General features: G+C 38.7%; 3 protein-coding genes across 9 annotated transcripts; 1 reads left to right on the forward strand and 2 right to left on the reverse strand.

The window, feature by feature from the left end:
* Nucleotides 1–3,022: 3,022 nt before the first annotated feature.
* tdh2 (L-threonine dehydrogenase 2) lies at nucleotides 3,023–7,059 on the reverse strand. 3 transcript variants are annotated; one of them, XM_077545086.1, is made up of 8 exons: nucleotides 5,800–7,059; nucleotides 5,418–5,460; nucleotides 5,263–5,333; nucleotides 5,007–5,156; nucleotides 4,752–4,924; nucleotides 4,582–4,672; nucleotides 4,216–4,485; nucleotides 3,023–3,300 (listed from the first exon to the last, which is right to left on the reverse strand). In XM_077545086.1, the coding sequence occupies exons 1-8, from the start codon at nucleotides 5,915–5,917 to the stop codon at nucleotides 3,170–3,172; spliced, it is 1,047 nt and encodes a 348-aa protein (XP_077401212.1). In that variant the 5' UTR covers nucleotides 5,918–7,059; the 3' UTR covers nucleotides 3,023–3,169. The 3 variants fall into 3 exon arrangements, with proteins under 3 accessions (XP_077401212.1, XP_077401127.1, XP_077401297.1); XM_077545001.1 differs by having other exon boundaries at nucleotides 3,023–3,303; XM_077545171.1 differs by having other exon boundaries at nucleotides 3,184–3,317.
* A 145-nt stretch (nucleotides 7,060–7,204) lies between these two features.
* Nucleotides 7,205–14,378, reverse strand: LOC144035100 (myotubularin-related protein 9). 5 transcript variants are annotated; one of them, XM_077544805.1, is made up of 11 exons: nucleotides 14,085–14,378; nucleotides 13,869–13,925; nucleotides 13,476–13,584; nucleotides 12,638–12,793; nucleotides 11,691–11,864; nucleotides 11,399–11,616; nucleotides 9,212–9,373; nucleotides 8,959–9,100; nucleotides 8,554–8,711; nucleotides 8,256–8,407; nucleotides 7,205–8,000 (listed from the first exon to the last, which is right to left on the reverse strand). In XM_077544805.1, the coding sequence occupies exons 1-11, from the start codon at nucleotides 14,267–14,269 to the stop codon at nucleotides 7,900–7,902; spliced, it is 1,614 nt and encodes a 537-aa protein (XP_077400931.1). In that variant the 5' UTR covers nucleotides 14,270–14,378; the 3' UTR covers nucleotides 7,205–7,899. The 5 variants fall into 5 exon arrangements, with proteins under 5 accessions (XP_077400931.1, XP_077400682.1, XP_077400766.1 ...); XM_077544556.1 differs by having other exon boundaries at nucleotides 8,491–8,711; nucleotides 14,085–14,377; XM_077544640.1 differs by having other exon boundaries at nucleotides 8,491–8,711; nucleotides 12,638–12,763; nucleotides 14,085–14,376.
* Nucleotides 14,379–16,334: 1,956 nt separating this feature from the next.
* Nucleotides 16,335–20,062, forward strand: fam167b (family with sequence similarity 167 member B). The gene is made up of 2 exons (XM_077545291.1): nucleotides 16,335–16,746; nucleotides 17,842–20,062. Exons 1-2 carry the CDS (start codon nucleotides 16,369–16,371, stop codon nucleotides 18,103–18,105), a joined length of 642 nt encoding a protein of 213 aa, XP_077401417.1. The 5' UTR covers nucleotides 16,335–16,368; the 3' UTR covers nucleotides 18,106–20,062.
* Nucleotides 20,063–20,657: the final 595 nt, after the last annotated feature.

Consider the following 20,657-nt stretch of genomic DNA (forward strand, 5'->3'; position numbering starts at 1 on the left):
ATCTTTTTTTTGTCTGTTAATTTGAATTTTTTGGGGGAAATGCAGTAGGAAAAAGCTGAGCTTGTTAAAGTTGGAATACTGTAGTTTGAATTGATTAAAAAAAAATTAGAGGAGAAAAACAAAAAAATCTTAACTCTTGGTTGTTGTTGTTGTTTTTTAATTAAAAAAAGCGGTAGTGATAAGATGAACAGTTTAAAGTTGGAATCAATAAAAATGCAGAAATTAAAGGAAGAGACAAAAACAAAATCTTTTTTTGTCTTATATTTTAAAATGGGGTATAGAGATAAGGTGAGAAGTTTAAAGTTAATATGGTTTGAATCGGTCAAAAAAATTTAGAAATCAGATTAGGGACTTTTTTTTTAGAAACGTAGTTTGGCTTTTATTTTGAAAATTTGAAGAAAAAAATTGTAGTCGAGATAAGGTAAACAATTTAAAGATGGAACTTTTTGAATCGGTCAAAAAAGAAAAGAAAAACATAAAATCCTCATATTTTACCTTTTATTATGATTGTTTTATATTATTTATTAATTTAAAGAAGAACAGTATAAAGTTGGGATGTTTGAATGATGGGGAAAAGCCTAACTTAATTTCTTAGCTTTTATTTTGATGGGCAATGAATAGGGACATTTTTGTGGAGATTTTGGTGGTGAAAACGTTGAATTATTGGTAAATGGGAATTATTGGCAAGTTGTAAATCATTGAATGTGTTGTTGGGAGTAGTAATTTTTAAAAATTGATTTTAGGGGTGAAAAGGTAGAATTTTTGGTATATGGGAATTGTTGTCATGTTGAAAAATATTATCAAGGTAAATTGAATGAGCTGAGTGGGAATGATGTGAACCTTGTTTGTTGAAGGTCTCACTGAAAATGATTATGTATTGTTTTATGGGCATTGTAATGATGAAAATTTTAATGATGTTTTAATGAATTAATTAAATTTGTTGGTATGTTGAAAATAATTTCCAAGGCTACATGAATGAGACGAATGTTTTAAATTTCAAATGGGAACGATGTAAATTTGTGTTTGAATGGGTCATTGGGAATAAATAGAGATGCAATTTTTTTGTTTGAATGGGTCATTGGGAATAAGTATTTAAGATTTTTTTAGAGTGGGAATTTTATCGGTGAAAAGTGTAAAATATGAGAATTTTTGTAATGTTAAAGGAAGATGATGAAATTTAAATGGTGTGAGTCAATGAATGAATGCGAAAAAGGAAGTGAATAATGTAAGATGTATAAATTGTGCAATTTTTTATATTTAAAAAGGGGGGGAACTAATATTATTGTGGAAAAATAATACATTTTTTATATGTGTGAAATTTTGAAGTGCTGGAAAATGTTGAAAAGGTGATTTAAAGAGCTGAATATTTTTGAATTTTGTGTTCGAAATTGGGAAACCTGTGTCATTGGAAATTAATGGGGATTTTGGTTTGCAAAAGGGTTAGGGTGAAATTTTGGTAAAACTGTGACATTTTGGAAAGAGAAAAATAATTACCTAGTAGGTGTTAATTTATGGAATATAGTATGTTGAAGTTGGAATGGTGAGAATCGGATGAAAATTGAGAAATAGAAGGAAGGGTGTACAAAAAAGTGCAATAAAATGTATTTGTTTTTTCAGTTAGTGGTGTAGAAAAACGTGTGTACAAACATCGGTATCATTTTTGAACATCCATCCATCTATCAATCCATCCACCCAGACATTAACAAACCACCAGATGTCACTATTTCCTCATCCTGAAGCTTCTTGAAATTTCTACCGTTATGTACACTCCTCCATACTTGTTGGATCTTGGCTTGTTCCTGTCATGTGACAAGACATGGTGTCATTTAGCCGCTCTACTTGGTCTCCTGAAAGGAGCTATATAATTGTGGGAAGGCTGTGGCCATATGTTATTCCTATACTTCAAACTTCCTACTTTTTCGGCATCTATCTACTTCCACATAATTCATCCGATTCTCCTCATTCCAATTTTAACATATTTCAAAAAATCACGACATTCTAGGGTGTATTTTTCTTATTCCAAATATTCACGCCTTACAATTCCCGATTTTGTACCCTAATTTTCCCCATTCATTCTTAATGGGAGATTCTACATTTCACATTTACTTCCAAATTTTTCATCCGATTCACTTCATTCCAACTTCAATATATTCCACAAATTCACGCCATGAAGCTCTTCCATTTCTTTCAGTACCAAAATTCACGCCTTACCCACAATTCCCCATTTTGTACCCTACTTTTCTCCACTCATTCTTAATGGGAGATTTCAAACTATTCCTAATATTCACGCCATGGGCGCCTTTATTTTTTTCATTCCCAGGATTCACGGCTTACCCACAATTCCACATTTTGTACCCCATTCTGTACCCTACTTTTCCCCACTCATTCTTAATAGGAGATTCTACATTTCACATTTACTTCCACATTTTTCATCCCATTCACTTTATTCCAACTTCAATATATTCAACTAGCTTCATGAGCGCTTTCATCTATTCCACAGATTTTCATTAAGCCTTACGGCCTTCACACGCAATTTCTTCAGAAATTGCATTTTCTAAATTAAAGTTATTTGACAAAAAAATAATGTTAATATTTATGTTAATTATTAATATATTATTCATTTTTGCAAAAGCATACCCTGATTTTACTCATTTCAAGAAGGAGGAGGACACGGGCAGCAGAGAAAGAAATGATGGCTTGGCAGAACTTGGATAGTTTAATCATGCTGTTATTTGTAAATCTACCAACTAACTCTAAATCACCCCGCCAGCTCCTCTCCCATTAGAGGCACATGTTGGACATCATGCCGCTACTATCGCTCTCAAAAACAACATTTTCCAGTTCAAGGAGTCTTGAGCTGCGGCATAAATCATCTTGTTGCGTCACTCCATGCCACCAAGCAATGCTCTCTCTTCTGTTCTCAAATGCATATTGAGGGGTCTTAAAAGGACAATTGATGTAACATGGTGGTTAACATGCCCCTGTCCCAGCTTTTTGTAACGTGTTGAAAATGGTTTGCAAATCATTGTGTTCGGTTTTTATTTACATTTTACAATGTCACAACCTCATTTGGAACTGGGATTTGTAAAGTAAGACAGAAAAATAGTACACAGTCAGTAACTAAATGGACAGTATGTCATTTCCTGAAGGAAAAAAAATCCTTAATGTTCTAGCTGACTGGGGGACACTTGTCCTGAATGGAGTGCAGCATGTCTGGAACCAGGTCCTTCAGCCCAAACTCTGGCAGCCAGCCCCAATCTCTCCGGGCTTTGGAGTCATCAACCCTCAATGGCCAGCTGTCTGCTACAAAGACATAGCTATGATGAGAATGTATTGTATTAAGTGTAGAAAAACTTCAATGTGTCAATTTTTAGTACACTTTCATAGTACAGTGGAACCTCGGAGTTTGAACGTCTCAGAACTCGTACAATTCGGACTTCAACCAAAAAATCGGAGTAAAAAATGCCTCGGAGTTTGAACTCATTTTCGGAGTTGGAACACCCAAGCAAAGCAAGCTAAGCCGAACATACCTTGAAAACGGTTACCCGAGCGAAGCCGAGAAAAGCCGAATGCTCACTTTGCGGTAATTGAGACGATGCACTGCTCATTTCCAGTCAGATCGTGAATACTCCCGGAGGTGCTCCATACTCGCGAGTGCATTTTGATTTTTCCACGACAATTTTCTTCGCCATGGGCCTAAAGAAAGACAACAGTGCCAGTGGCACTAAAGAAAAACATACAGTGCTACAAACCACACTGGAATTAGGAAGGAGATTATCGCGTAGTTGTAACTATCATGACTATTTTTGTAAATACTGGCACGAGGACCCCCCCTTAGATGTTCAACAACGTGCCTGACGTTAAACAACGCACGCAAGGACCGCTTAGTAGTCTAACAAGATGCCCAATTTAAAATACACAAACTCAGCACTGAACTAAAGCTAGCATTAACATAATATTTATCATCCACTGATGCATCACACCAAAACATATTTTTATTGTTTAAATACTGTACTGTACTGTAAATGTAAGAAACATAAATAGAAATTAAAATGGGAATTTTCAGTTTTTGGAGCTTGGGAACGGATTCATTGCATTTACATTGTTTCCTATGGGGAAAAATGTTTCGGAGGTTGGACAATTCGGACTTTGAACACTTCGCAGGAACGAATTATGTCCAAACTCCGAGGTACCGCTGTATATGATTTATCATACCAATTGTCTGACGGACAGCATCAGGATTGTAGGTGACCCTCAGTTGAGGCAGATGCTTGCGTATTTCTTGGGCCACCTCCTCTGGGGTGAAGCTCATGGCAGCTATGTTGTAGGTACGGAGGGACAGCCGACACTCGGGAGCTTCCATAAACTCTAGAGTGGCACGGTGGCAGTCGGCGATGTGCATCATAGGAAGACGGGTGTCAGGGCGCAAGTAGCACTCATGGTGACCCTTTCTGACAGCATCATGGAAGATTTGAACTGCATAGTCTGTGAATAAAGATGGTAAACGCTAAGTTTATAACATCCATCACCTCAGGACTATGATGTGTATACAATATTAGACAAATTCAGATGATGGTGGACCTGTTGTGCCTCCGCCCGAAGGTGTGTTGAATGATATCACTCCCGGGTAACGTAAGCAGCGGAAGTCCAAGCCATACTTATGATGAAAGTACTAATAGAAGTACATAAATGTGTTACTTCGTATTAAGTTGACATACTGTTGAAATACTGTGTATTTAAAAGTGATCTACTTCTCCCATTAGTTCTCCATGGACTTTGGACACGCCGTAGATGGTTCGTGGTCTTTGGACACAGAGGTCAGGCACCGGGTCCCGAGGAGACGAAGGACCGAATGCACCAATGGTGCTAGGCATAAAAAGGCGCAGACAGTTCTCCAAAGCCAAGTCCAGCACATTATGTAGACCTTGATAGGATACAGATGATCAGATCCGTATGATATTGATGAGCATTACAAATGTGGCTTGCGTGTGTGTGTTAAAGCAGACCTGTGATGTTGATTTTGCGTGCTAAAGCCACATTGGCTTCCCCAACAGCACTCAGCAGAGCGCTGTAGTGGACAAGCCAAGTGATGCGGTTATTTACAATCAGTTCTCTGAGATGTTTGTAGTCCAACACATCAGCATATACAAATGGACCTGATGGAGAAAAAGAGCAAGATGGGGAGCTCACTTAATGATTGATGTTATGAATAAACTTTAATTCATGAGGATTAAAATAAATTGTTTATCGTTCAGAACATACCGCTGTTAAAAATATGAGGCAAGGGCTTCTTTATATCTGACAGGATTACGTTCTCTGTTCCATATTTTTTCCTGATCAAAATTTAAAGCAATATTTAATCAGTTTTTCATACTACTGTACACATTTTTCATAAATGAATTTCTGAAATATCTCACCTAAGCACCTGGGCAAGCCCCACACCTAACTGCCCAAGACCACCTGCACACAAAGAAGGTCATCTTTACTATTTCAATGATAAAATTATTTTTTGTTTCAAATGAAAATAAAATAACTGTTCATACACCGTACTGTATTAATTTAACCCTGGGACAAAACATGACTGCATGCTTTTATTCTTCCCACAACTACACCGCGGGGAGCACAGTGAATACAGCACACCCATGTGCAGAATTGGACATAATGATTTTAACCAGTATCACATTTTTTATTCACATATTTCAAGTTAGAAATAGGTGAACCTGCTCGTTGCCGTCGAAGCAATCATTCATTCCCGCATCACTTAATGGCAGTTTAGTGCGAGAGAAAGACGTATCTCACCTGTGATGAGCACACGTGGGTTTTCCTGAGCAGGTGGTAGACTAGAAGTCTCGTTGCGATTCCACCTACTCATGTGTCCGTGTATGCAGCTGAAGCTACGACGGGACAAACTTTGCATCCTTAGACCACCTCGATAAAACAGACTGGCCTACGCCGTCGCAGACTTGGCAAAAATGTAAGTAAATTTAACTCGAAGCAAGCTGAAGAGACTGGAAAGTGTAGATCTTGTTTGAAAAGAATACTACATTTGCATAATCACATGAAATAAAAAATGCCAGAGGACGGTGATACTCAATGTAGGTGATGCAAATGTTAGTCCAATGATGAGAAAATCATGTAGGCTTTGTGGTTGTTGTGTACAAATTACATTCAGCTGCACATATGCCCTCTGCCTAAAGATAATGCTGACATGCTGTGCAAAGGGATTTGTATTGTGAAGTGTTTAGCTGACCTTAACAGGACTGGGAGGTGTGTCTATGATGCAACATTTGACAGCGTTTACAAGATTGGGAAAGATAGTGGACATTTAGTACTGTGTACTATACAGAATATATAATTGCGATGTTCAAAATACTGATCTGAGTGCATTGAGGTTTCCATTGATGTGTTAAATGGCTAACATGTAAAATCCAACAAACATTTTCTGAGGGCTACATTCAGGAAAATAGAGATAATGTAAAGGCCCTTTTGGAATTCTTTGTCTTAAATTGATTAAAAATGGTAAAACCAATCTTCCAAGCAGTTTCATATGGTTTATGAATTGTAGTTAATAAAGAAAAAATGCATCACAGCTGAGAGCTCTCTGTGAAGAGGTGATAAGCTAATTTTGGGTGGTCAGATATGCCCCAATATTACGTTGATCTCCAAAAATTAGAACCAAAATAAGAGAAAGGTGTTGTAAGTCGACATTGTTAGCATCATCAATTGGACCTTGACAAGGAGCAGGAAGTGAAAGAAAATATTTTAGCATATTAGCTTTATTAGTCACCTTAATTGAAGAGAAATGTTATTATTTTAGTTTTATATCATTAGCAACTTTTTTAACACTCACACTATTCACACACCCCTTAAAAAAATGCGATAAAATAGTGATGCGGGCCAGGCCAATTGTTATTTTGATTTGATGTTGTGGGCCGCTAAAAAAAGTAAGGGAGGCCGCAAATTGCACTTGGGCCATAGTTTGGACATCCCTGCTCTAGGGCCTAGCAATCAAATTGTTCTTAAGCTATTTTTTTTAGAAAGCCTGTTTGGCTTTACACTTCTAAGCATTATATAATAGTTTGTCCACGAGCCGGTAATAACTCTAGAATGTACCAATTCTGTACCCTTGACAACTTTTACCTAAAGCCTGTACATTTTAGATCTGGAAAATGTACAAACGAGACATGGTGACATTGTACCCAAATTTGGTCAGTAGTAACAACATTTAGTGCTTTTATTAACTAAATCTTGAGCTTTGGTTTCAGTGCATAAAGAAAATATAATGAAGACAGTGGAAATGAGGACCAATGTAACATTCCTCCTTAACTCATTCACTGCCATTGACGGCTATAGACGTCAAAAATTCATTTAAACTATTTCTATTAGTTTAAAAAAAATTCCCACTTTTGTTAACAAGAGTGTGAAAACCTAGATTTGTTTTTATTGTATTAGAACAGATATAAAATCTGTGATAAATCATGAGGTAACTAGTAAAGTTATGCGATTAATTACGATTAAAAATTTTAATCGCCTGACGCCCCTAATTCTTAATGATCAATAAAAAAAAAAAGATTAAAATGTTTTAAAAATATATAAAAAAGAAAAAGAAAAGATTATTAAAAAATAGGGGCATAAGGCAATAATTTTTTTTAATCGTAATTAATCGCATGACTTCACTAGTTAACTCACGATTAATCACAAATTTTATATCTGTTCTAAATGTACACCAAAAAAAATCTAGGTTTTCATACTCTTGTTAACAAAAATGGAAAAAATATGTTAAACTAATAAGAAATAGTTCAAATGAATTTTTGACGTCTATAGCTGTTAATGGCAGCGAATGAGTTAAAGACTTAAATCATGCTCTTGCTGGTCACTCTTTTATTGACGAATGGTCCATCAGCTGAGTTCCAGCTTTCCCCACTCAACGACCATGTTCTTTATTTCCTCCTGGACCAATTCCAGGTGACGAGTCTGTTGGGTCCACCTCAGAAAGTAACCTGTAAAAAGATAAACGCTGAAAACTTGACACAGAAAACTAGAATGTACTGTAAAATGACGTTTTCTGTCAACATTTTGATCTGGATTTCTTACACAAAACCTCTCTTCTCAACGTTTCATGGAAATTGCTTTGCATTTCACTAGCAACAAATGAATGCTGATCTAACAATACATCTCCCGTTTCTATTGTAACTCTCCAATTTTCACGCTTGCAGAACTGAACATATTGAATCTATATGTAAACCAAAGCTCACCCCTCCATAGTTGTAAAGATTGTGGGTGGATTGAGGGCCAAATGGCCAGTTCATTGTGCTTATATAGTGGGTTGCTGTACTGCTCTCTTTCACTTGGCTTCAGCAGGGCCCGAAACAAACAATGAGTCTTGTCCTTCACTTGGAGAGCAAAGCTGTGAAGAAAGACCAAATGTGGCACCACTGGATGTAAGGTTAAATTCTGCACATTAGTGAAAAATGGCGAAGCATAACTGACCGTTCCATATCGCTATTACAGAGGAAGGTGCCGTAGTCGGAAGCATAGGCTTCAGTAGCCAACCTGAGGAGCAGTGCCTCGGAGAAGCCGAGTGCCAGGGGGAACTGGCGCCATAGCTGCCACACGCAGTCCAGCAACAACAAGAACACGGGACATTCCTGCTGGAGACGAGCGTGGGAGAAGGCTGAGTGGGAACATCGCTGCTGGAATGGGTGTCCTGCCTGTTGGGTAAAAAGAAAACCATCCAATTCATCCATTTTTGGCCGTATCCATCCATCCATCAGTGCAAAAAAATAAGATTCTATACAAGAGATTAGTCAATGAAAGTTGAGACACTTGACAAAAGAACCTTTCACAATCACCTCCGCACCTGCTGTACATCAAGTTTGACCTTTTACCAAGAATTATTTAATGGCTTTACGATCATTTACAAATAGATTTTGATTCCCAACGCAGTCGTGCACACACCTGTACAAACTCCCTTTCTAGAAGTGTCAGAAAGCCTTCCAGTGTACGACAACTTGGGTCCATAATGAGTTGTGCAAGAGTGCTAATAAGGAGTGTGGAGTCTGTCCCCTCCGAGCCGTGAACCAGGACAGAGTGACCATCTCTGGACAAAACAAACAGGCACACTATGCGTATAATAATAATAATAATAATAATAATAATAATAATAATAATAAAAATAAAAAAGGGAGCAGAAAACTGTATTAGTTCCTACCTCTCAACACACTCTGCCAGCAGGCCAGCAGTTGACAGAGCTGTTTGGACATGAGACAACCACTTGGAATTTTCTAGCTTGCTGAGCCAACGGTCCATATTAGTGGACTTGTCGCCGCAGGCCTCTACCAGCTTTATTAGACTCTCCTGGAGTGTTTTCCCCCTGTATAAACATAATTATTATCTACTGCCATTGTGTACTGTTTTAAACTTTTTACACTGAGTACCAATACTTGAAATATTGATTTGTATTCACTTGTTTGCCAACAACTGGGCACAAGGCAAGCGTATAAAAGTAGAGCAAAGGGACATTAGACACATTACAGGGTTCAGAGGCTATGTGTAATTTGCAACATTCAAGTCAAGTTAGACCAGGTGTTGGTAATTTTGCATATGCACTAAAACTGGCACATTTAAGAAAAACAAATATGTACTGCTGTGGGCATGAACATAGCCGACTCCATACGCCGCCAATCAAAGCATTTCCTTTCCGGGTATTGTCACGGCTTTTTGCTTGTGTGGTATCATACAGCGTAAGCACTAAGCGGGTTCACTCATTAAATACAGAATGAGATGTTGGCAATTTAACCCTATTCCTGTCACACCGCTGTGAGGATGTCTCGTCTGGGCTTTTACTGTCTTGTCATTTCTTGTTTTATATTGAAAATTCTGACTCTCCTTTCGTTTCAGGTCACTTGCTCTTCCTCATGTGGTGTCAGTGTCAACCCTGATTCCTGATTGTGTCCACCTGTTTCCCATTACCCTCTTGTGTTAAATGGTCTGCGTCTGCGTGTTTTCGTCAGAGTCACTCTAGCCCTGTCACAGTCTTAGCTCGCAGCCTTGTTGGCGTGTCTTCTGTGTAAACTTTTATACTTTGTGAATTTTGTATAGCCACAATATAGTTTTAGTTTAGAAGTGATTTTGTTTTGTTTGTAGATTAGACATCCTCCCTTTTGGAGCGTCTTTAGTTTAACATTTTATAGCCTTTGTTTTCCCCTCTAAACGAGGAGTTTTATGTTTAATAAATACCTGCCTTGGCAGCAAACTCTGTGCCTGAGTCCTAAATCCGCCACGCCTTGTCAATTCCTGCTATTAGAAAAAGCCTACGTTACACGTTTTTTTCTTTTGAAACAAAAACGTATTTGATTACAAGCTGTGACTGTTAATCTGACTACTCTTCATTGTCTGCCACATAAACCAAATTAGTTTTATATAAAGGGTAATAGAACATGGAAATATCTGAGATTCAATGTATCTAAAACGAAACTGTAATCGCCTTCACGCTTGGCCTCTTTTTCCACAATGCACATGATTATGTCTTAAATATGTCCGCTGACTTCATGTATCTGTCACCCTCACCCACCACAACCGATTACTAGTAAGACTAGTGGGATATTGTTAAAAAAGATTCCCAAACAAGCGAAACGAGGCTTGCGCCTACATGAGAGTCTGGATACGCCAGCATTTCTGCTTGATTCGTCTATGAAAATACAGCTTTTAGTGTTACAGTAACATTCCGTCATGCTACCGACGTAGCAGCTATGGCTAACATCATCTTGTTGTTGCTAATGCTTTCTTAGTATTTCTAGCACTGCTATTTAGGTGAAGCTGGTTACTGTATGCGTTCTGTGACTATCGTGACTACTATACACACTTTCATAATCGCAAGCAGGGCTTGACCTAAACTTTTTTGCTCTCTGGCTTCTGTGGCTAGTGGCCCTCAGTGTATAACCATCTCATATGGATCACAGGTCAAACCTGCCAAAGTGACCAGCGAGTGGGAGTGGTGCAGTCATCCACCACAGCTGAATTTCACCTGCATTTGTTGGGTTAGTGCGTGCTCATGTTAAGGCCTGATCGCACATCGTATTATAAATTGTTATGTTTGAGAAACACTGCACATGCACTTTAAGTGGACGGGGCATAAATTTGGAAGACTGCTCGGGGCCATGGTGGGCGTTTCGGCATTCCATTTGACATGCGGGTAAACCCGTCACACCTGACAGTTTGCTGGCTGAAAGTCGACTAAACTTTCTGCCTGTTGGAACCATGTCTAACTATTGGTGCAGGTAACTCAATTTTGGTGAATTTGGTATAGACAGATTCGACGCTTCGCAGACATGTGTGATGGATCTCATTGGATTTCATTAATAAATATGACAAAGAGCCCCAAGTGTTATCTCCGCACCTTTCCATGTGTCTGTGTAGTCTCTTCCAGTTGTTGTAGCATGATTTGGACTCCAATCCACCTCCCATCATTCTCGCCTGCTGCGCCTGCTGACCTGAGCGTGTGTCTATAATGTAACCTTTGTCTGAGCCCTCAATCACCGTCTGAAAGAGGAGCTCATCTTCAATGCAGCGCTTCCAGTTGGCTCCCGTCAGTGGCTGACCGCTGCGCAAAATGACCTGAAAATGGGTTTTGCTTGCTTTTCAAAACAATCAGGCTACTGTGCATAGAAGCTGAGGGGCCTTAACCTTACCATGCCATTCTTTCTGTGGTAATAGCAGAGGACAGGAAAGCGTCCCCCTTGTCTGAATTTGGCCACCTTTTTCAGTGCATCATCGCCAATCGTCCTGGGGACGATGACAGTTGGAGGGTAAGAAGGGCATACTGAGTAGTCTTGGTTCACAGTACTCAGTCTCCACTTTTCATGCTGCAAACAGAGAGGGTGCCAAAGCATGACAATGCAAATAAATGACCAAAAACACATGTTTAATTTAGTATTTTTGCCAGATTCAACTTATTTCTTTGACCACTTTGGGTTTCTTTTTATTAACCAAAGGGTATCAACAATTTGGTCCATGTCTGTACATGATGCAACATATTGGCAATTACTTGTAAATTGACCATTAAGTTTAAAATCACCGACCTTCTATATCTAAACTGATTGGCTGAGGGTATACCTGTATCTGTACCACCAAATTGGGCATGGAATATCCATAAATTCCCAAATATGCTACACACAAGACATATTGTTTAGTAAGAACACTTCTCTGAATTCACAACATATTTCTGAGGGAATAGCCATGACTACTATTAAACGAAGCGTCACGGAGGAGTTGGAGCCTATCCCAGCATAGTTTTGGACGAGATGCAAGTTTCGTTATTGTTCATCAGGCAAACATGTGTTAACATGTTCAACCAAAAGCCTCATGAGAAATGGTATTGTTCTTTCGCAATTAAGAGGAAATTCCCTGGTTATCTGATGTAAAAGCTACGGCTTGCTCTGGAGGCCACGCTCTATCACAAATGCTATGTTACTGGTGGTATGTGGGCCTATGCTGTAAATTTTGGGACAAGGCATGTCCTCATTCTTGACCCCCACTACCTTCCGTTTTCTCTGCCATTTTCCTGTCATGTGATTGTTGGCTCATGGTTAGGAAAAAGGTGCCAAGAGACACAGTGCAAGTGTATTTTCAATCTTACAAGTTCCTCCATTTCATTGTAATGTGTTTCAGGGGTAGAGAGGCCCCACTGGTCCTGGAGGCTGGTATTGGGGGGCCGGTAAAAGAACGGATACATCTCTGCCACACAGTTCAGACGGGACAGGGTCTGAAGAAAACAGCAGTTAATGTTACCGCACTAAAAAAGAAACACAACAGATGAAAATCTTTCAGGGTAAAGATAACGTGTGTACTGTTTAGTGCCATCTAGTGGTGAACTAATAGAATGCAACGATTGTTAAGCACGCACACTAAGGTGCCTCAGAGAGATCAAATTTCGCAATTTACATTTACTACTACCAATTATTATTTGGAGCGAGTGAGCAACTAAGCGAGCTGGAGCTACCATGAGCAGCAAGCAAGAGTGGCTAGCAAGAACTAGCTGGAACGGCTAACAAGAGCGGCTAGCAGAACCTTGCGAGCGGCAACGCCAAGTAGAGGGAGACAAACAGTGGGTGCCCAAATCACGGGACTCAGCGACGACCATCTGTAGGTACCCCAACTGTCAAAGTTTTTTTTTTTGCACTCACTCACACATTTGCGAACCCATGCCAACCTGCATTGTAGGGAAGTGACGGTACCACTCCGCCACCTGGAGCCCCCCAACTGTGGAAGGTAAGCAGCAGTCAACCCATTGGGTCCGACATGAGCTGCAACTACCACCAGAGGCTAACTAGGTTTGCAAAGTTCTTCTCCTTCGGGTATCAAAGGCAGAAAGATGATTTGACTTTGATGAGTTATTAGTTCACTACTAGATGACGCTACCTAATACACTTTGTCACTTTAATTTGATCTAATACCAATGATTTCATGTACTGTACCTCAATGGATTGTGCAATGTTAAGACACTGCTCCATGCCTGGGATGTCAAGCTGGAGCACTCGCAGATCTTTACACTTGATGAAGATGGTCCCAGAAGATTCTGCAGCCCTACAAACACAGAGCAAAACAATAGACACTTCTTCCCTGTTTAGATGCCCCATTATTTGGCTCTAGCAGGGCAGAAAATTGGACTTGCACAACTTTGTAACGCGGGACTTCCGCTTTGCTGTAAAAAGTGAGTTTTATAGCTGCAGCAGACATGAAAAAGCTGTTAGTAGTAGCAAGCCGCACATAACAAGACAGTGAGTAAGAGCTTAAACATGTTTCCTGTGGGCTGAATAGGTGCAACTAACTGCTGACACATTGCAACACAACGGTGCCTCCACTCCAACCTGTTGCTTCTGCTGGAATTAGTCAAGAGGCCGACGTTGTTCAAAAGGATTTCCACACTGCTTAAAACACATGTGAGGGTTTATGTAGATATTAGACAGTTTGACATGTGCCTAAATTTGAGTTTGATTTAATCAGAGTAAGAGTATAAAAATCATGCCATTCCACCATTTAGGAAGAAATGATATTATGATGCTATTCTATTTGCACCACCTCACCTTTTCTCAACCGCGTCAATGTTTCTGAGCAGCAGCAGAACCTGCCGACAGCTTCCCTCCTCCCTGTCTGAGAAGAGCAGGTGATGACCGGTGATGCAGAGGGTGCCCTTGCAGGGAGGGTGCAGAGGCTGCTGGAGCACAACATCTTCTACATTGGCGGTCTTGATGTGTTCAGAAAACTCCATTCAAGTCAAATGGAGCACCAGCAAACTTGGAGAGCAAATAAAGTGCCTCAACTTGAAATCACTTCCTCGCCTGCACTAAAATGAAAGAAAAACTACAGTAGGCTACACTACTACTGCTCCTCCTCCTGTTTCTCCTCCTCCTGTTGCTCTAGGAAGTGCCCCCCCCCCACCCCTCTTTGAGCATAGGCCCTAACATGCATGAATATTCTTCACACTGTTGCAAGTGGTTGCGTGATTGAGGTGGCAAGAATTTATACGTGCATTTCCGTTCTCACACAGTCTCGCTCTCTCTCTTACTCCTAGAGATGTGAAAAGATAATTTTTAGAGGTTCACGTTTAAAAAAAATAAAACACTAAACAAAACGAATTTATTGTTAAAGAAATGGCTGAAAATGTTTTATCTCCATTTTCTTATGATTGACTGGTTCTTATATTACCGTTCATAAATGCCTCTGTGCTTTTTGTTTAAACTACACACGCAGTTTCGAATGTAAAAATGCGATGCAAACTGCAATACAGTCAATAACCGCTAGATGACGACACAGTACAAACATATACTTGACAGGGTGGCCTACGTCATACTAGGTTTTAAAAGCCAACCATTTTACAGTCGCAGGCTCGGTTGCAGCATGTATTGTACATTCTTCATTTGTTTCTAAGGGACCATTTGAGAACGTGGTTATTTTTCACAAAATAAACCTTGAAAATACTTAGTATTGATTCTGTTTCAAGTGTGTGTCAATTGCTTAGTATTGATTCTGTTTCATTTGTGTTAATTGCGAACGTTACAAATTTGACAAAAAAACAACAACAAAGCAGACAGGCTATGTTTTGGTTGATAGATTTATACACGAGGATAATATTTTTGGTACCCCTCTGCTAATAAAAGAAAAACCCAGAATGATCACTAAAATAAACCCAAACTGTCAATAATCAATATTTTTTGGGGGAAAATAACCAATGAAATTAGGCATTGTTTATTTTTGACGGTTTAACAGAATTATTAAAACACACATACACACACACACACACACACACACACACACACTCATACCCACACACAGATGGTACCCTTAATTATAGCATCACTGAAACAAAATAATGAGACTGGAATTTGCTGAAATGCATATTGACAAGCTGCAAAGTGTGTGTGTTTTTTAATTATTTTAATAAGACGGTACTACGTTACTTTTTTTTCTTGTACTGTGTAAAAAAAAAAAAAGCAGGCTCAGCTTTGTTGTGAGGCTGCTTTGCTAATCCGGCACAGGGTGTCTTGAACCTGTGCTAGGTGCACAGTAATTTTAAGACTATCATGGTATTCTGGAATCATATGTGTTCCCTATAGTGTGAGGAAGCTTGGTTACAGTTGCAGGTCGTGGGTTTTCCCACAGAATAAAGTACTAACAGCTAATAAAAATAAGACTATCTAAGAACAAAACAAACTGTACAGAAGAGTCCTATTATAAGTTATATTGAACATGAAAAAGCTGAATCATACAGCCTGAGAAGGCCAACTTTAAACCTGTGACTTTTGAAGTTCTTTGCTCATGAATAGTGGGCCAATACCTGCCGAGAAGCCAATACCTGTCGAAACATGCTACAGTCTCTATTACATTTACAGAAATCGTTTGATTGCAATGCTGAAAATGCTGTGCAGTAAAGCATTACGTTACGGTTACCATCATTTTTGTCAAGGCCATTTTTTTTAAAGATTGCCTATAGATTATGTTAAAAAATATATATTTTTTCATTGGTTGATTTTTTGGTGATTTTTCATACTTTTGTCAGTTTCAAGTTTTTATTTATTTATTTATCTTTTCAGTTATAAACGCCTACCAAAAATCTTGTCCACCTATGTAAAATTATAATTTTATTTTGTATGGATGTTCGTTACGGAAACTGAGCGTACGGCTGAAGAAACAAAGGGACCTCAAACTAGGCTATAAAAAAAAAAGTGTCACTTTATTCACATTTCGTCCAATCACATTTAAGTAGCATATGTGCTTATCTAGCACTATGCAGCCAAACTCATCGGTTTACCTTGCGTTTAACATCAATTTTGCCTTTGCTCTCACGCTTCTATAGGCGTACTAACCGTGATGGGCGGTCACTGCCTCCAACCGCTTTATAAAAGAAGTGCAGACCTGTTGCGCGTCAAGTGTCCAGCAACATTTCCTCTGAAATCCCTCCCTGCTCTCATGGATTCCAAACACTCCGCGGACGAGGGAGACACGGAAAGTCTGGACAGCTTGAAGGCACTCACGGAGAAGCTCAAATTAGAAACTCGTAGACCGTCTTATCTGGAATGGCAAGAGAGGCTGCAGAGCGGACCGTGGACGGACAAGAACGCAACAACTTCCCAGGAACGCGACCCGGACCATTCCGTTTCAGCGCACAGCAATCCAGACGTGGCCGTGCGAAACATCTGTGGCTTTGACACTATTGATGACGCCTTGCACTTTCTCAGAAAAGAGTTGGTGAGTGAGACAAGTGGTACAATTTTTACGTTTGGATGACCGACCTGAAACCATCGACCACAACATTAATTACACCTGCACATTCTGAGATCCATTACAAAATGGATTTTGAAAATGGACAGATGGACCAGGTCATCAGTAGATGAGGTAAAATAAATAAATACATATTGTATCTTTATTTTTTTCCCCATTTAATTATAATCAAGGAACTTATAATTTGACAAAATAAATAAAACGTCATATTTCTGTAGGCAAATGATTTTTCAGTCAAATTTTTGGGAATAAATTAACCAATTAATGAGATAAATTAATGTAATACATATACAATAACATAAATAAAATAATAGATATTTTAGTTTTTGCAGGAGGGGGTCATGAAAATAATGTAACAAATATTACATAAGTCATGATAATTATTTAAATGCTTGGTGGGGCAGATTTAATAGTGGGTCATATGGTCCCACATACTTAGCCCATATATATATATATATATATATATATATATATATATATATATATATATATATATATATATATATCCAAAGTGAGCATCTCTTTAAAACCACAATTTTTTAATTAGTTATTTGCACTTCATTGGTGTCAGGTGTTATCCTTGTAACTCCAACAATCCTCACTTTTCAAGAGACCCCAAAAATGGCATGTTTGTTCAACCTTTATTTAACATTGCATAATCAAAGAGAGGAAGCCAGTGGATGGTCAAAAAATCACAAAAATAACACCCATCACACGTGGATTGACCAATAATTCCGATATTTGAAAATTATTAAATTGACCAAATTAGGATTTACTGGGTTTCAGCATGACACCAGAGATTTGTGCCTGGTTGGTGAGTATGTAAAAAAAAAAAGTTGCAAAAATAAATGTAAGAATGTCAACAAACTCATTTATGTTGCTGTTATTGCTATCACCAGATATATATTGTTCTGTCTGCCATGTTGGTGGTTGAGATCGAGAGGATTCTCTATTCAAAATACTACATAATAACCGAAACAAAACATTCATGCTGTCCACTTAAACTAAAATACCGCTTTCTGTCAGCCTAAAATTCTTCCTCACTTTTTTCCCACCCTTCAGAGAGAGATGCAAGACCAGGACAACCATCTGGCCCGCCAGCTGATCCGTCTTCGTGGGGAGATCAACAAACTGAAAGTGGAGCAGGTGTGTGAGCGCCACAAGGAAATGCTGGACAATGCGACGTACGAGCTGGAGGAGTGCGGTGAGGAGTCCGATCTGCTCTGTGACATTCCCATGAAGGCCACTTTCACTCTGTCCACCCCACTGAAACATCTGGGCCTCACCAAGATGAACATCAACTCCAGACGGTTCTCACTGTGTTAAAGCCTCGTCCCTTCCTACTGTTGATGAGTATGAAGTTCTACTATTTGCTCTTTGGGAGAGCCACGCTGTCAACAAAAGGAAGTGTCGCTCAAAGCTATTTGCTCAATGGCGTGACATACATGATGAGTGCACCAGCAAGTACAGTACATGTCACTAACGCAGTTGCACCATTACACCGGATCAAACGGCTCTATCAACACTCACTAGACTTTTTATTAGGTAGAACTGCACAACCTAATTAAAGTAAATGATCTCTTTTCAAAGATGTTAATGATGAGTTTTTCTTTGGCGCTTTTCCATTGTGGTTGTAGTTTGTGGTGGTGTATAGAACTGCATTGCATCATACTTGTCAGAAATTGCCCTTCTCTTGTAGCTCTATATAAGGCAAGCACATTTCATACACAACTCGATGTGCTTCACACAACCAAAAGCATTTACAAACAGAACGGCTGAAGACATTTACATAGCAAAAAACAAAGTAGATTGTTAGAACATACAATGACAACATTTAACGGCAAACAATAAAAGACACATACAATCAAAGGAAATAAATTAATTAAAAGACCGTAAAGTGAAATTGATTTTAAACATGATTAAAGCAATAGAATACACCATTTATTAAAAACTAGCCAGCTCTTCTCTGAATGGTTAATTTAAACTCTTCCCTGAAAAAAGATCATCAATTTATGATGAGCGATTATTTATAGTACTTTTTAGGGATATTTTTACATTAAGTACAATAGCGGCCATTTTGGGACAGTCATTCGACTGTGCACTGTAAACAGAATCACATGGCTTCCAATGACTACAAAGACACCCACAAGGAATTATTGCGTTCCACAGTGGACATCAAAGGGGGAATCAGACCCTATAGCAAAAAAAGAATTCTTCAAAAGGTTTACAGACAGGGGGGGACCTGAAGATGAAGATGAAACTGGACGATGAGGACCACACATTCAGCCTCCCCATAGCGAGTAGAAGGTAGGGACCGTCTGCAAATTGCGTGTTTAGGGTGACGTATGTGGCACTCAAATTACCATTTACATTGGTCACTCTTGAAATTTAATTTGTAGATGGTCCCTAACCTGGACAGTAAACATCCGGCTAACTTTTACTCGTTAGGCCAGCTAAATTTTGTTGTGTTTAGCTGCTTACCCCGACATTAGAACTGCCACCTTTATTTTATTTATTTATGAGGTTTTGGTCTGACAACAGCGATGTGGTCTTTGTATGGCTGAACTCAAGATGGAATTTATAGATGTTCTGTACAATCATTTTGAGTCGCAATAGTTTGCTCAAAGCTAATTGTATTTTGCAAAGAAATTAGCCTTATTATGTTTATTTTTGCTTTCTTAAATCTGAATATAGTCGGATTCATAGAGAATTCTTAACTCAATATTATCCAACTGCAGAATGACAGAATTTTTTTTTTTTGCTCAATCATGACATTTAAACATGTGCAAATGTTCTTAAGAAACCATGAAGTGGTGAATATCAAGTGATTCTTTTTTAAGGAAAATAAAGTAACATTATTTATGAATGAGGGGCAATTTCTTTTAAATAAGTCTTGACATGACTTGATCACGTTGATGGGCATTTTAGTCATGTGATATAACACCAGCATTTTGACGTCTCTTCCTCAAAACCCCCAAATATGCCAAATATGACCTCCTTGTTACAGGGATACTGTTTTCCATTTTACTGGCACAAAGTAGCAAACTTGTTCTGTTGCTTAGCGACATTTCTTGTTAACAATATTCGCAGCTTTTATGAAAGGTTACTTTTTTTTTTTTAAAGGATTTGTGTGTATGGTAATTAAAGAGAATTCAGTACATGATTGTTGATAGATATGCTACTGTAAGATGATACCGGTATCTTAAATGTGCATGTATAATATAACTGCAAAATGCAGATGAAAATTGTCATTGCAATTTGATATTAAAGAAAATCTCTGCTACCTCTGCCATCTTTTGGATATTTATTATGAAGAAACATGAATACATGAATGTAAAAACACCAGTTTAGAATTCTACACATTGACACAGAATGGACATGAGAACCATTTGAATATGACCAAATCTTGCTATTCTTGTTTTCCTATTTCCAAGATAGGAGAAAAATACGTAAGTACGTAGTGTCAAATATTGACATTTCTATTGGAAAGGGTTTGTATTCATTCAGTTTATAAAACTACCAGCTCTATTTTCATGCCCAGTGCAAGTCGAGTGCAGCGAGCTGTATAAATTTGTGTGGAGGAGGATTAGACCTTGCGTTGGTATTTTGACAGACACGTACAAGCTGGCACCTTTTAAAAAGGGGTGATTTGTGCCATCGTGGGCATGGATTGATTTGATAGATTTGCCGCCATTCGAAGTGACTCATCTCATTCCCCTTAAATATGGTTGACTAAAGGTGCACCGCTGGTCATTCGTGTCCGTGTATGCCCCGCAACTCTCTACACAATATGGACACGAACAAGATATAGTTAAATGATGTTCAAAATGATTGAGTTTAATCGTGATGTGCCTTGTATCATAAAACGAGAAAAGCAA

The sequence above is a fragment of the Vanacampus margaritifer genome, chromosome 1 (assembly GCF_051991255.1).
Source record: "Vanacampus margaritifer isolate UIUO_Vmar chromosome 1, RoL_Vmar_1.0, whole genome shotgun sequence".
Taxonomy (NCBI): domain Eukaryota; kingdom Metazoa; phylum Chordata; class Actinopteri; order Syngnathiformes; family Syngnathidae; genus Vanacampus; species Vanacampus margaritifer.